A 12,647-nucleotide genomic window follows, 5' to 3' on the forward strand; every position below is an offset into this window, starting at 1 on the left:
AATGAGATCTGGGGAATGTGCACATGCATCATGGGATACCTATTAGCCACGAGCCAATCAGAACTTTTCAGGCTTTCTAAGCGGCTGAGTCGGAGCAGAGGATCAGCTCCGAACCCACATGTAATAATGCAGGTGAGATAGGACTACATAATATCAACAGTTACAATCTACTGTATGAAAGATAAGGTGGAATATGTATACGCTACTAGTTCCAAATGTGGTGCTGCCTCTTTCAACAGTCTCATCATGTTAAGGCAGCATACACCTCTCTTTGACTTGCAATTTAACCAGGAGTTCCATGGGGTAAAAACATTATAATTGGGTCATAGATTATAACATCAATTTGCTATTATGTTCCAGATATGTAAATTCACTTCTCAGACTATGCTCCCAAAACTGGTCATGGTCAGTGAAGGTCAGTGAAGCAATCGTAGTCCTCTGAGTTTGCATTACAATCCAATCAGAATGTTGGCTTCAGTCACATGCAGTAATTGTCTTAATTAACGGCTGCACTAGAACAACACTGAAACTGCATCACAATGTGTACTAGCACAGAATAATGTCAAAATAATTAATTACTTAAGCAGGAGTTAAGTGAAAGTATCAACTTACTTTCACATAAACTCAAAACCAGCAAGCATTTTACAAATTACTAAAATGTAAACAAAGTAATAAATTAGCATAAAATGCAAACAGTTACTGTTAAATAAAAACGATATCCCGTGCATAAAAATAGAATTTCTTACCAACAAATCCTATGAAATAGTATGCATTGTTAGGCTTTCCTCCTAAAACACCCAAAGACTGTGGCATTTTGAAACACTCCTTTAAAACAAAACAAACAAAAAAAATATGACAAGTGAAAGAAAGCAAGCCTGAAAATGCAGACCAAACATTTCCAATAACAAAACAGTAAATGCACTAAAGCATTCTCTAAAGTCTCTGCGGAGCTCACCACATACAACTACCAGTTAAATATGTAAATAAAGAAGCATCTTTTTTTCATATTTAAGTATTTACTGCAGTCATAAAAATGACCAGCTGCCATAATGATTAAGGTTATCTACCTCCAAAACACAAGGTTTGATCCTGACCTCTGGCCAATGCCTGTTTAGAGTTTGCATTATCTCTCTGTGCCTCTGTGGGGCTCCTCCAACCTCTGAAAAACATTTTGAGTGTTTCCATCTCAAATTCACCAAAGAATGTGGTTGTGGGCTATACCATAGACTTTACATGGTGCCCTACGGGGGGAAAAATTGTAACCACTTTGGGCTTCTACTGTGGTCCACAGTATCCACATGACAGGATAACACGGATCATAGACTACATGCCATTGCAGAGCTAGCCACTTGGTGTAAAATATGGCTCTAGGTGATTCAGTCATGTTGACTAATGTCACTAAACAGGCATGGGTATTTGCCGTGATAAGTGGGTTGACAACCCGGCTTACTCCGACCTACGTCAGAGACCGAAGCTAATGGTTGGAGGGGTGTATGTGCCCTTATTGGCCAGTGTGTGCCCACCATAAAGCCCAGCAGCCTGGGACCAGTAAGCTACTGGCCGGCTGGTGTCCAGTTGCCCAGCTTGGGTTACATAGGATAGTTCTGTTCAGCAAAAGCTGGACATACAACCAATTAACCTGCTAACATGAACTAAAAATTGCTACACTCAATGTAGGTTCACTGACAGGATGCAGCTTAGAAATGGATGACATGATGTTAATGAGAAGGCTGGACATCCTATGTATTCAGGAGACAAGATGGAAGGTTGGTTCAACAAAGTCACTTGGCTTGGGATACAGAGTCTATTAGCCAGGAGAAGGACAGGCTAAAAATTGTGTGTGTGGGAGTTCTGCTGAGGGAGAAGCTTCAGAAGACAGTGAAGGATGTCATCAGAATTACTGACAGAATCACTGCAATCAGACTCCAGCATCCATAATTTCAGCCTATGCCTCACAGCAGGGTTGTGACAGTGAAGAAAAGATTGCTTTCAGACAGCAGTTGCAGGGCCCAATAGATAAAGCAGGACAACATGAATTGGTGTTGATAAAATGGGTGACTTGAATGCACATATCCAGACAGACAGAACAGGATATGAGGACTGCCTGGGTCCAAGTGGGTGGAACAAAAGGAATAAAGGAGTGGCCATTCTAGACTTTTGTCCCGCAAATGACTTGACAGTAGCCAACAAAACACAGTCAGTCACAAGATCACATACAAGAGTGGTAAACATGCAACTCGGATAGACTTTTTCCTAATAAAGAAAGGACACTGTGGTAGAATCAGCGATTGCAAAACTGAATCCGGTGAAACACTTGGCCCACAGCATAAACCACTGGTTGTCACAACCTCCAAGTTCAACAGAGACCAGGCCTACAGACCTGGAGGATGACTGGAGAGAAAGCACAATAATTCAAAGAATTACTCAGGGCTGTAACACCTCAAGAAGAGGAGGAAATAAGACAGAGTTCAAGAAGAGTGGCAGTGCCTCAAAACAGCATGTGGGAGGACTACAGAACAGATATGTGGCTGAGCCAGGTATGGAAATAATACTCTTAAGTAAAGCTGGTGGTGGAATGCAGAAGTCCAAGAAGTCAGCAAAAGAAAGAAAAGAAGTGCAAGAAAAAGTGGGAGATAGAAAAGATGGACCAGGCTAGGAAGGCATACTGGTTAGCTAACAAAGGAGTTGCAATAGCAAAGACAAGGCATCAGAGGCACTTTACCAGCTTCTGGAAAGTAAGTCAGTAGATGGCACAATGAAACTAGCAGTTTGCAAGGCAAAGACAGAAAGATAAAGAAGGTAGTCAGACACCCTTCATAAAGGATACCAACAATATGCTCACCAGTCCACAGGACATCCAAGGCAGATAGGAGGAGTACTTCCAGCAGCTTCTGAATGAAGAAAACCTTACAGAAAATGTACTGCCCCATACACTGCCTACAATGAAAGAAGATGAGGAGCCCACAACAGAATTAAGAACAGCACTATGGAAAATGAAGTCGAGGAAAGCAGCAAACTCAGATGAGGTTACAGTAGATATGATAAAGATATTGGGTGAAATAATGGAGAAATGGCTCCTAAGGATAATCATAGAGGTATTGAGAAAAAGATGCATCTCAGATGACTGGAGAATAAGCATACTAGTGCCAGTATTCAAGAAAAAGAGGGCATTCAAAACTGTGAGTAGTTCTAAATAGAAGTATCAAATTCCTGCCACAATGGTTGAAAATTCTGGAGAAGGTGACCGATTAATATGCAGAGCAGCAGAAAATAAGATGGGAGATGAGTTTGGATTCAGATCAGGATGCAGAACAACTGAACTAATGTTTGCAGTGAGACAGATAGCACAGAACAAGATAGAGATGAGGAAAGGGTCCAACTGGGCATTCTTAGACTTGGAGAAAGCAAATGACCAGGTCCCCAGAAAGCTGATTTGGGCAGTCCTGTGTGGTTCAAAGTCCCAGAAACCTTGGTAGAAAGAGTACAAGATATGTAGAAGGACACAATTACTCAGGTACGAATAGTGTTCAGTCTCACAGAGGGGTTCCCAGTGTGAGTGGGTTTGCACCAGGATTCAGCTCTGAACCCACTGCTGCTCATACTGGTGATGAAATACATTAGCCAACAGGTCGGAAGGGATAGATAGTACAGTTGTGCATCTACCATAAATGTAGATGTTCGAGTGTATTCACTGTTGCAGTCATTACACTTGGGTTATCCTGCTGGCAGGCTACCCGCAGTCGGCCTGAATTCCAAAGTCCTGGTCCAGCGTCAGTTGCTGTCGCCTCTTCCCTGATGCCAGGGGTATAAAAGATGCAGCCAACACCATTTTCTTCAGTTTTACTTGCCCCGGATGTCAGGTGCCCCAAAAAGAGTAGGCTAAAAATTCTGCTTATAAAAAAGCATGCTCTAACATAAACATTACCTTCATGTACAAGCAAATACACCACACAGGTTGTACAGAATAGAGAAGTACAGATAAATCCCAGCAGTGAAAGGGGGGTGGTGGGAGGGTAACCTGGACTGCAACAGTGAATACACTTGAACATTTACATTTATGGTAGGTACACAACTGTACTATGTTCATCGTGTTTCACTGTTGCAGTCATTACACTTGGGTTGAATTCCAAAGCTGAGGTTGGGTGGCTGGGCCTAAATAGAATTAGGAGTGGCTATGAGACCCTGCAGAACTGCAGTGGCAAAGCCTGCTCTGGATATAGAGTAAAGAGGTAAGTGGTAGTGCTTTGTAAAAGTGTGCAATGAAGTCCAAGTTGCAGCCTCCAAAATATCCTTGGTTGGTACTCCTCTGAGGAAGGCTGCTGAAGTGGCTGCTCTGGTTGAATGTAGCCTAATGCCCTTAGGCACTGATTTGCCATGTTGTGAATAGCATAAACTAATGCAGTGGCCTATCCATTTTGAAACTGTCTGCTTTGAAATAGTCTTTTCTTGTGATCCTGCAGCATATGCCACTAAAAGTTGCTCAGTCTTTCTGAAAGCTTTAGTTTTGTCCAAGTAGAAGTGTAACTGTCTGTGTATGTCCAAAGAATGCAGAAGTCTCTCCCCTTTACTCTGTGGGTTTGGATAAAAGGTGGGCAAATGAATGGTTTGGTTAAGAGCCACACTGGACACTACCTTAGGCATAAATGTTGGGTTTGTCCTTAAAGAAACCCTGTCCGGATGGAAAATAATAAAAGGTTCCACAGCCATTAATGCCCGTAACTCTGAGACTCTTCTTGCTGAAGTTATTGCTAGGAGCAGAGATGTTTTCCATGATACGAATTTTATCTCAGCTGCATTGGCTGGCTCAAAAGGAGGCAGTGTGAGCTTTTTCAAGACAAAATTGAGGTCCCATGCAGGTACTGGTGTTCTCCTTGGAGGTCTTATGTTTTTGGCCCCTCTGAGGTACTGCCTTAGCAGTGGATGTGAAAAAATAAGTGGGTCCGTATTGTAATGAGCTGAAATGGCAGAGGCATGGATCTTAATTGATGAGAAGGATAGGCCTTTGTCCAGCATCTCAGTTAGGTATTGTAAAATCTGAGGAATACTTGGTACAAGCGCGTCAATTCCTTGTGCCTGGTTCCAAGCACAGAATCTCTTCCATTTTTCTGCACAAGATTTTATGGTGCTGGGCCTCCTGGCCTCCAAAATAACATCCATAAAGTACAGTTTTGTACCTACCATAAATGTAGATGTCCGATAGGTATGCATCTGCAGTCCTCACATATGGGTTGTCCTGCCTCAGGCAGCCCTTCGGTCGGCCGGATTCCAAAGTCTGGGTCCAGCGTCGGCTGATGTCGCCCTTTCCCTGACGTCAGAGCGCCTGGGGTATAAAAGTATCAGCCGACGCCATCTTCCTCAGTTTTTCTTGCCCCAGATGCCAGGTGCCCTCTAAGGAAGGCTAAATTTGGAGAAATGCAAATAATTCCAAACATGCACAGTAATATAAAACAAATGCACCATAACAGATAACCCCAGCTAGCTATAAGAGGGATAAGTACCCAAGAAATACCACAGAGGGGAAGGAGGGAGGGAGGGTAAAACTGACTGCAGATGCATACCTATCGGACATCTACATTTATGGTAGGTACAAAACTGTACTACGTCCTTCAAGGATGCATCTGCAGTCTTCACATATGGGTAGAATACCATAGCCAAGCTGGGGGTGGAAGGATCTAAGAAAATGATGGTGTAGCTAAGATGCCCTGCAGGACTGCCGTAGCAAAGCCTGCTCTGGATCTGGAATATAAGGGCAAATTGTAATGCTTGGTAAATGTATGCACGGAGCTCCATGTAGCAGCTTCTAAAATGTCCTTGGTAGCCACCCCTCTTAAAAAGGCTGTGGAGGTGGCTGTGGCTCTGGTGGAATGAGGCCTGATGTTAGCTGGCACAGTCTTTCCATGATAAGAGTAGCAGAATCAAATGCAATTCCCTATCCATTTTGAAATAGTCTGTTTGGAAATTGCTTTTCCTTGAATACCTGCAGCATATGCTACCAACAGCTGGTCCGTTTTTCTGTAAGACTTAGTTCTGTCCAAGTAGTAGCGCAACTGTCTGTGAATGTCCAGGGTATGCAGAAGTTTCTCCCCCTTGTTTTGTGGATTTGGAAAGAAGGTAGGCAGGTGAATAGCTTGGTTCAATGAGACCCTGGATACCACCTTTGGCATGAATGAAGGATTGGTTCTCAAAGAGACTCTGTCCTGATGAAAAATAAGAAATGGTTGTACTGCCATGAGTGCCTGCAATTCAGATACTCTTCTTGCTGAGGTTATGGCCAGAAGGAAGGCAGTCTTCCAAGACAGGAACTGTAGCTCTGAAGATGCTGCTGGTTCAAAGGGAGGTAGAGTCAACTTTTCCAACATGAAGTTAAGGTCCCATGTAGGCACTGGTGGTTTTCTTGGAGGATTGATGTTTTTAATTCCTCTTAGAAACTGCCTTAGGAGAGGATGAGAGAAGACAGGTGGATCAGTATTGTATTTTGCTGAAATTGATGAAGCATGAATTTTAATGGAAGAGTAAGAAAGGCCATTGTGGAGCATTTCTGCCAAGTATTCCAGGATATGTGCCATGCTCATCACTGTTGCATCTAGGCCCTTTGCGGTGCTCCAAGTGTGGAATCTTTTCCATTTTGCTGAGTATGCCTTTCTCGTGGAAGGTCTGCGAGCTTCCATGATGATATCCTTTACTCTCTTGTATAGCTTTTCCTGGTGAGGAGTCAAGGTATTCTCCAGGCTGTCAGCTGCGAGGTTTTCAGGCTGGATTGCAGAGTTTTGTAATTGTGTTGTGTCAGAAGAAGTGACCATTGTGGTAGAGGCCACGGTTTCCTGTGTGACATGCTCCGTAACAGTGGGTACCAGTGCTGCCTTGGCCAGTCCGGGGCTATTAGAATCACTTTTGGCTGCTCTGTCCTGATTTTCAGTAAGACCTTGGTCATTAGTGGAAGAGGTGGAAATGCATACACTGTTAGAGTATTCCAGCTGAAAGAGAGGGCGTCCACTTTCCATGCTTGTGGGTGGTATGTCCTTGAGCAGAAATTCTTCAACTGATGATTGAGGTGGGAGGCAAAAAGATCTATGTCCGGCCTCCCCCATGATTGTGTTATCTGAAGGAAGATGTCTGGGTGCAGCATCCATTCGTGTGGATCCATGGTGTTTCTGCTTAGGGTGTCCACCAGTATATTGTCTTTTCCTGGCACAAACTGGGATTGCAGCTCTATATTGAGTTTTAGGGAAAGTTCCCACAGATTCATTGCTAGCCTGCAAAGAGGGTAGGAATGAGTACCTCCTTGCTTGTTTATGTACCACATGACCGTGGTATTGTCTGTCCTTATTAGCAGGTGGCCTTGATGTAGAAAGTGCTTGAAGGCCTCGATTGCATGCATCACTGCCAGCATTTCCTTTTGGTTTATGTGCATGCGCAATTCTTTCTGAGACCATAGTCCTTGGATGCATCTGTCCTCCATATGTTCTCCCCATCCATGGTCTGAAGCATCCAAGGTAATGGTTTGGCTGGTTACTGGTTTGCTGAAAGGCAGACCCCTGTTTGACTGGCTTGCTTGGGCCCACCACAGAAATTCCTTTTGAAGGCATGGAATGAGTGGTATCAAAGCTTCTAAGCTGTGATTGTGCTGAGACCATAAACTCCTTGGGTACCATTGCAGCTTTCTCATATGCAGCCTTGCTTGTGGAATCAGAAGAATGCAGGATGCCATGTAACCCAGGGCCTGCAGGATTTTCCTTGCAGTCATCTGAGTTTGTTTTGTCAGATTCTTGAAGTAATCCGGTAGTTGTCTTTGTTTTTCTTCTGTGAGAAAAGCCATTTGGGTGGTTGTATCTAGTTCCGCACCCAGAAAAGTTATTCTTTGGGATGGCACAAGTCTTGATTTGTGAATGCGGACTGTGTATCCCAAGGCCTGCAGCAGGCCGATGGCATAATTTAAATGTTTTACTAAGGTTTGTTGGCTGTCCGCTTGTATAAGGCAGTCGTCCAGATACGGGTATATTTGAATCCCCTGAAGTCTGCAGTGTGCAATCACTGATGCCAGGCATTTCGTGAATACTCTGGGCGCAGTAGATAAGCCAAAGGGCAATGCTGAGAATTGATAATGCTCTGAACCTGCAAGAAATCTGAGGTGTCTTCTGCAACTTTGTCTGATAGGGACATGCAGGTATGCCTCCTTGAGGTCTAGAGTTACCAGCCAAGACCCCTTGCCCAGCATGGGAAGGAGTTGCTGTAAGGTCAGCATTTTGAATTTTGGCACAACGAGATAAGTGTTCAGTGCGGACAAGTCGAGAATAGGCCTCCATTGTTTTTCTTTTCTTGGGACAAGGAATAGTCTGGAATAAAATCCTTGGCCTTGTTTTGTGAGAGGAACCTTTTCTATAGCTTTCATTTGCAATAGGTTGGCAATTTGTTCTAAAGCCTCTGCCCTTTGATTTGGTGGCAGATTTGGCATTCCTTTTCTTTTTGGTAATGTATGGAAATGGAACCTGTATCCTTTGTCTATTATTTGCAATGTCCATTTGGCCCTTGTAATACTGTGCCAATTTCTTGAGAATAAAGATAGCTTTCCACCCAAAGGTGCTTCTAATTGAGCCCTGGTCGGCAGGGTCAAGGTGAAGTCATTGAGTCTGTCCTTGTGCAGCAGCTGTTGGTCCTGCACTACCTCTCTGGTTAGGAGGCTGCCATTGACGTCCTCTGTAGGAGCCTCTAGCTTGCCCTCTACCTCTGGCACGCCTGTTCTTGCCTCTTTGAAATCTCTCTTCTGGAAAGGACCAATTCTTAGAAGGCCAATTTCTGCTGAATCTTGGTGGTTGGACCTGGAGGAAATCTTTGACTGTTTGTACAGATTTAGCCTTTTCCTCAAATTTCTTTAACACCTCCTGAGCAGTGGAGCCAAATAACTTTTGCTTTTCCAGTGGAGCATCCAGAAGCTTAGCCTTAATATTTATTTATTATTTATTTATTTATTTTACATTTGTTAACCGGGCTAGTCTAGCTGGATACATATCCATGATCTGGCAGAGATTGTTCCTTCAGCCAAGCATGTCTACGTATGACTGCACCTGTCATTGCTGAACTACATGAAGCTTCCAATGCATCATAACCACACTGCAAGAAATGGTTGCTAACCTGTTGTGAGTTATGTACCAGATCCTGAAGTGACTTGCGATCTAGGGGTTCAGGTGTAGACAGTTTTTTCTGCAATTCATCCAACAAATACTCTTGGTACTGTATCATATGAAATTGACAATTTAAAGCCCTCATAGACAGAGTGGAAGAAGGATACACTTTTTTACCCCATCTCTCTAAAGCCCTGGACTCCCTTTCAGAGGGGAGTGGATTTTTAGCAGTGGCAGCTGCAACCCCTTTAGGACCCTGGGAAATAGTTTCTGGGTCAGCAGAGTGGGCCTTGTAAAGGAAATGATGCGAGTCCGGGACCCTGTAGTACCTATTGGGTTTAACAGGAGCCGGAGGAAGGGTGTCAGGGGTAATGCTAGACTCCAAATACACATCATCAATGACACTTAAAACAGGAGGAATAGCCAAGGATCTATGCTGAGGTAAATGAAGAAAAGTCCTTAATCTCTTCCTGGAATCTGAGAATTCCTGGCCCTGCCATTGGAAATGCTCTCTCAGAGTGAAGGGTCTCCCCAAAGGACAGCTCTTCAGGAGGGGAGGCAGAGGGGATAGATTCCTCTGCATCAGAATCCTCGTAGGCTGTAAAGGCCTCCTCCTGGTAGTCCGATAGAGCAGAGCCATCAGAGGCCTCATCAGAGGACTGTGGATCAACGGGCTCAACCCTGGGCCTTTTGTCTAGAGGAGGTTGAGAGCCCCTGTCCGGGTGAGGCTGAGAGCCCCTAATTAAGGAAATAAGGTCCTCAGCCAGACTTAATATCTGTGAACCTGTAGTGGATCCCTGAGGAATAGTCTTGGGAGGCAGAGATTTTTGTTGTTTAGCAGCTTTAGCCCTAGTGAATGCTTTTATGGACATGGGATGCAGGGGGCCTGGCTGCTCCACGTGCTGGTGTAGTTTTGTCTAGGGGAATGGTGTCGGTAGTTTCCTGAACACCGATTTCCGAGGGAAAATCTATAACCGACTCAGAAGAGGCCTCCGGGGCCGAGGTTGTTGGTTGTGCGGTTTCTGCGGTCGGAAGTACCAAGGACTCTGTTTCGGCCGAAACCGAGACACTCGCGGTAGGCCTAGGCATGGTTTCAGCCGAAACCACGGTCCGCGTGTGTCGTTCCTTGTCCTTCCGTTTTTTGGTTAAATGAGAAGTCGGAGTCTCCGACGGCATAATATAAGAGAAACTAGCCCCAAAAAATTCCTCTGCAAACTCCGACCGATGCCTAAGAGTGCGTCGATTAAAGGAGGCACAGGCAGTACAGGCTGAGACATCGTGATCTGGGCCTAGGCAGGGGAGGCAGTAGGAATGGAAATCCTTATGAGGTATTTGTTTCCCACAAGTCAAGCAATTATTAACTTTAAGCGTTTGATCTGACATCGGCTGAGGCAAGAAAGAGTCCCCAACGGGGTACTTAGCTTTTTGAAGTCTTTGGTAGCTGAAGTTACAGGAGCTGGCCGACCGGCACTTGCGAACTGCTTCTGCTTCGGGCACCACGCGGCAAGAAAGACTGGGGAAGATGGCGTCGGCTGATACTTTTATACCCCAGGCGCTCTGACGCCGGGAAGGCGACATCAGCGGCCGGACCCAGACTTTGGAATCCGGCAGACCGAAGGGCTGCCTGAGGCAGGACAACCCATATGTGAGGACTGCAGATGCACCCTTGAAGGACATCTGCTTTAGAGAGATGCATCTTCTGAAGGGTTATATTATCCGCCATGCAGCCAGACTTAGTGTTCTGAGTTGGCTGTGCAAGATCTGATTGTTTTGTTGGGTCAGTAGATGAGGAATTTGAGGTATTGTCCAGGCTGGGCCTTGAGACAAGCTCTTTAGGATTGGATACCAGTGCTGGCGTGGCCAGTCTGGGGCAATCAGTATCATTTTTGGCTTCTCTTGTCTGACCTTTAGGAGTACCTTGGGAAGGAGAGGCAGTGGAGGAAAGGCATATACTGTAAGGGTTTTCCAGCTGAATGATAGAGCATCCACTTTCCATGCTTGTCTGTGATAAGTCCTTGTGCAGAATCTCTGTAGTTGGCAGTTGTGAAGGGAGGCAAATAGATCTATGTCTTGGCATCCCCATTTCCTTGTTATCATGCTGAAGACTTGTGGATCTAGTTTCCACTCTTGAGGGTCCATGAGGTTTCTGCTTAGTTCGTCTGCCAGAGTATTTTTGTCTTTCCTAGCAGGAATTGTGCTTGCAGGTGTACTTGAGAAGTCAATGCTGTGTTCCACAAAGTCATGGCTTGTCTGCAGAGGGGGTAGGAATGTGTGCCTCCTTGCTTGTTTATGTACCACATGACTGTAGTATTGTCCGTCTTTATCTGCAGTTGTCCTGGATGGAGTAGATCCTTGAAGGCGGTCAGGGCATTCTGTACAGCTAGCATCTCTTTTCGATTGATATGAAGATGCATTTGGCTTGTGGGCCATGTGCCCTGAATACATTTTCCTGCCATGTGGGCCCCCCAGGCATAATCTGATGCATCTGCTGTTAGTGTCTGCCTGGCTGTGGGTAAAGTGAATGGCTGTCCCTTGTTGTGGTGACAGGCCTGTGCCCACCATCGAAACTCCTGTTTTAGGCAGGAAATGAGGGTAATTAATGTTTCCAGGCTGTGGCAATGTTGAGTCCAAACACTTTTTAGATACCATTGTAGCTTCCTCATATGCAGTCTTGCATATGGAATTAGCAGAATGCAGGATGCCATGAAGCCCAAAGCCTGCAGAATTTTTCTTGCAGATAACTGGGTCTTTGTTGCCATCTTTTCGAAGTAAGAGGTCAGTTGCCTTTGTTTGTCTGGCGTGAGATAAGCCATCTGGGCAGATGTATTTAAGCTTGCACCCAGGAATATTATCTCTTGAGAGGGTACTAGTTTTGGATTTCTTTTAGTTTACTGTGTACTCTAGGCAAATTAGTAATCTTTTTACAAATGCCAGATGCTTCAGTAGAATGTCTTTGTTCTCTGCTTGAATAAGGCAGTCGTCCAAGTAGGGATATATTTGAATCCCTCTTTGTCTGCAAAATGCAATTACTGGTGCCAGGCATTTTGTGAAGACCCTGGGCACAGTAGATAAGCCAAAGGGCAGTGCAGAGAATTGGTAGGGCATTGAGCCAGCTATAAATCTGAGGTATCTTCTGCAAGATTGTCTGTTTGGGACATGCAAGTATGCCTCTTTGAGGTCCAACGTTACAAGTCAAGCCTTCTTGCCCGGCATGGGCAGAAGCTGCTGCAGAGCCAACATTTTGAATTTTGGAACGTCCAGGAAAGTGTTTAGAATAGACAGGTCCAGTGTTGGTCTCCAGGCTTTGTCCTTTCTGGGTACCAAGAAAAGTCTTGAGTAAAATCCTTGTCCCTGCTCTTGCTGTGGTACTCGCTGAATAGCGCTCATGTCCATGAGAGGTGAAACTTGCTTTTGTGCCTCTGCCCATTGATTGTGTGGCAGGTCTGGCATACCTTTTGTCTTTGGAAGGGTGTGAAAGTGGAACCAGTAGCCCTGAGAGACTATATTCAAGACCCATTTATCCTGGGT

The 12,647-nt window shown here is 44.9% G+C and overlaps 1 protein-coding gene across 1 annotated transcript in view; it reads right to left on the reverse strand.

The window, feature by feature from the left end:
* ATG4A (autophagy related 4A cysteine peptidase) overlaps positions 1–12,647 on the reverse strand; it is a gene marked incomplete in the record, with an annotated part of 835,516 nt that overhangs the window by 604,556 nt on the left and 218,313 nt on the right. Inside the window, 1 exon segment of the mRNA XM_044057209.1 lies at positions 747–825. Coding sequence (XP_043913144.1) covers positions 747–825 — 79 coding nt within the window.

Source organism: Protopterus annectens, chromosome 15.part0 (assembly GCF_019279795.1).
Source record: "Protopterus annectens isolate FY-2018-M chromosome 15.part0, PAN1.0, whole genome shotgun sequence".
NCBI lineage: Eukaryota > Metazoa > Chordata > Ceratodontiformes > Protopteridae > Protopterus > Protopterus annectens.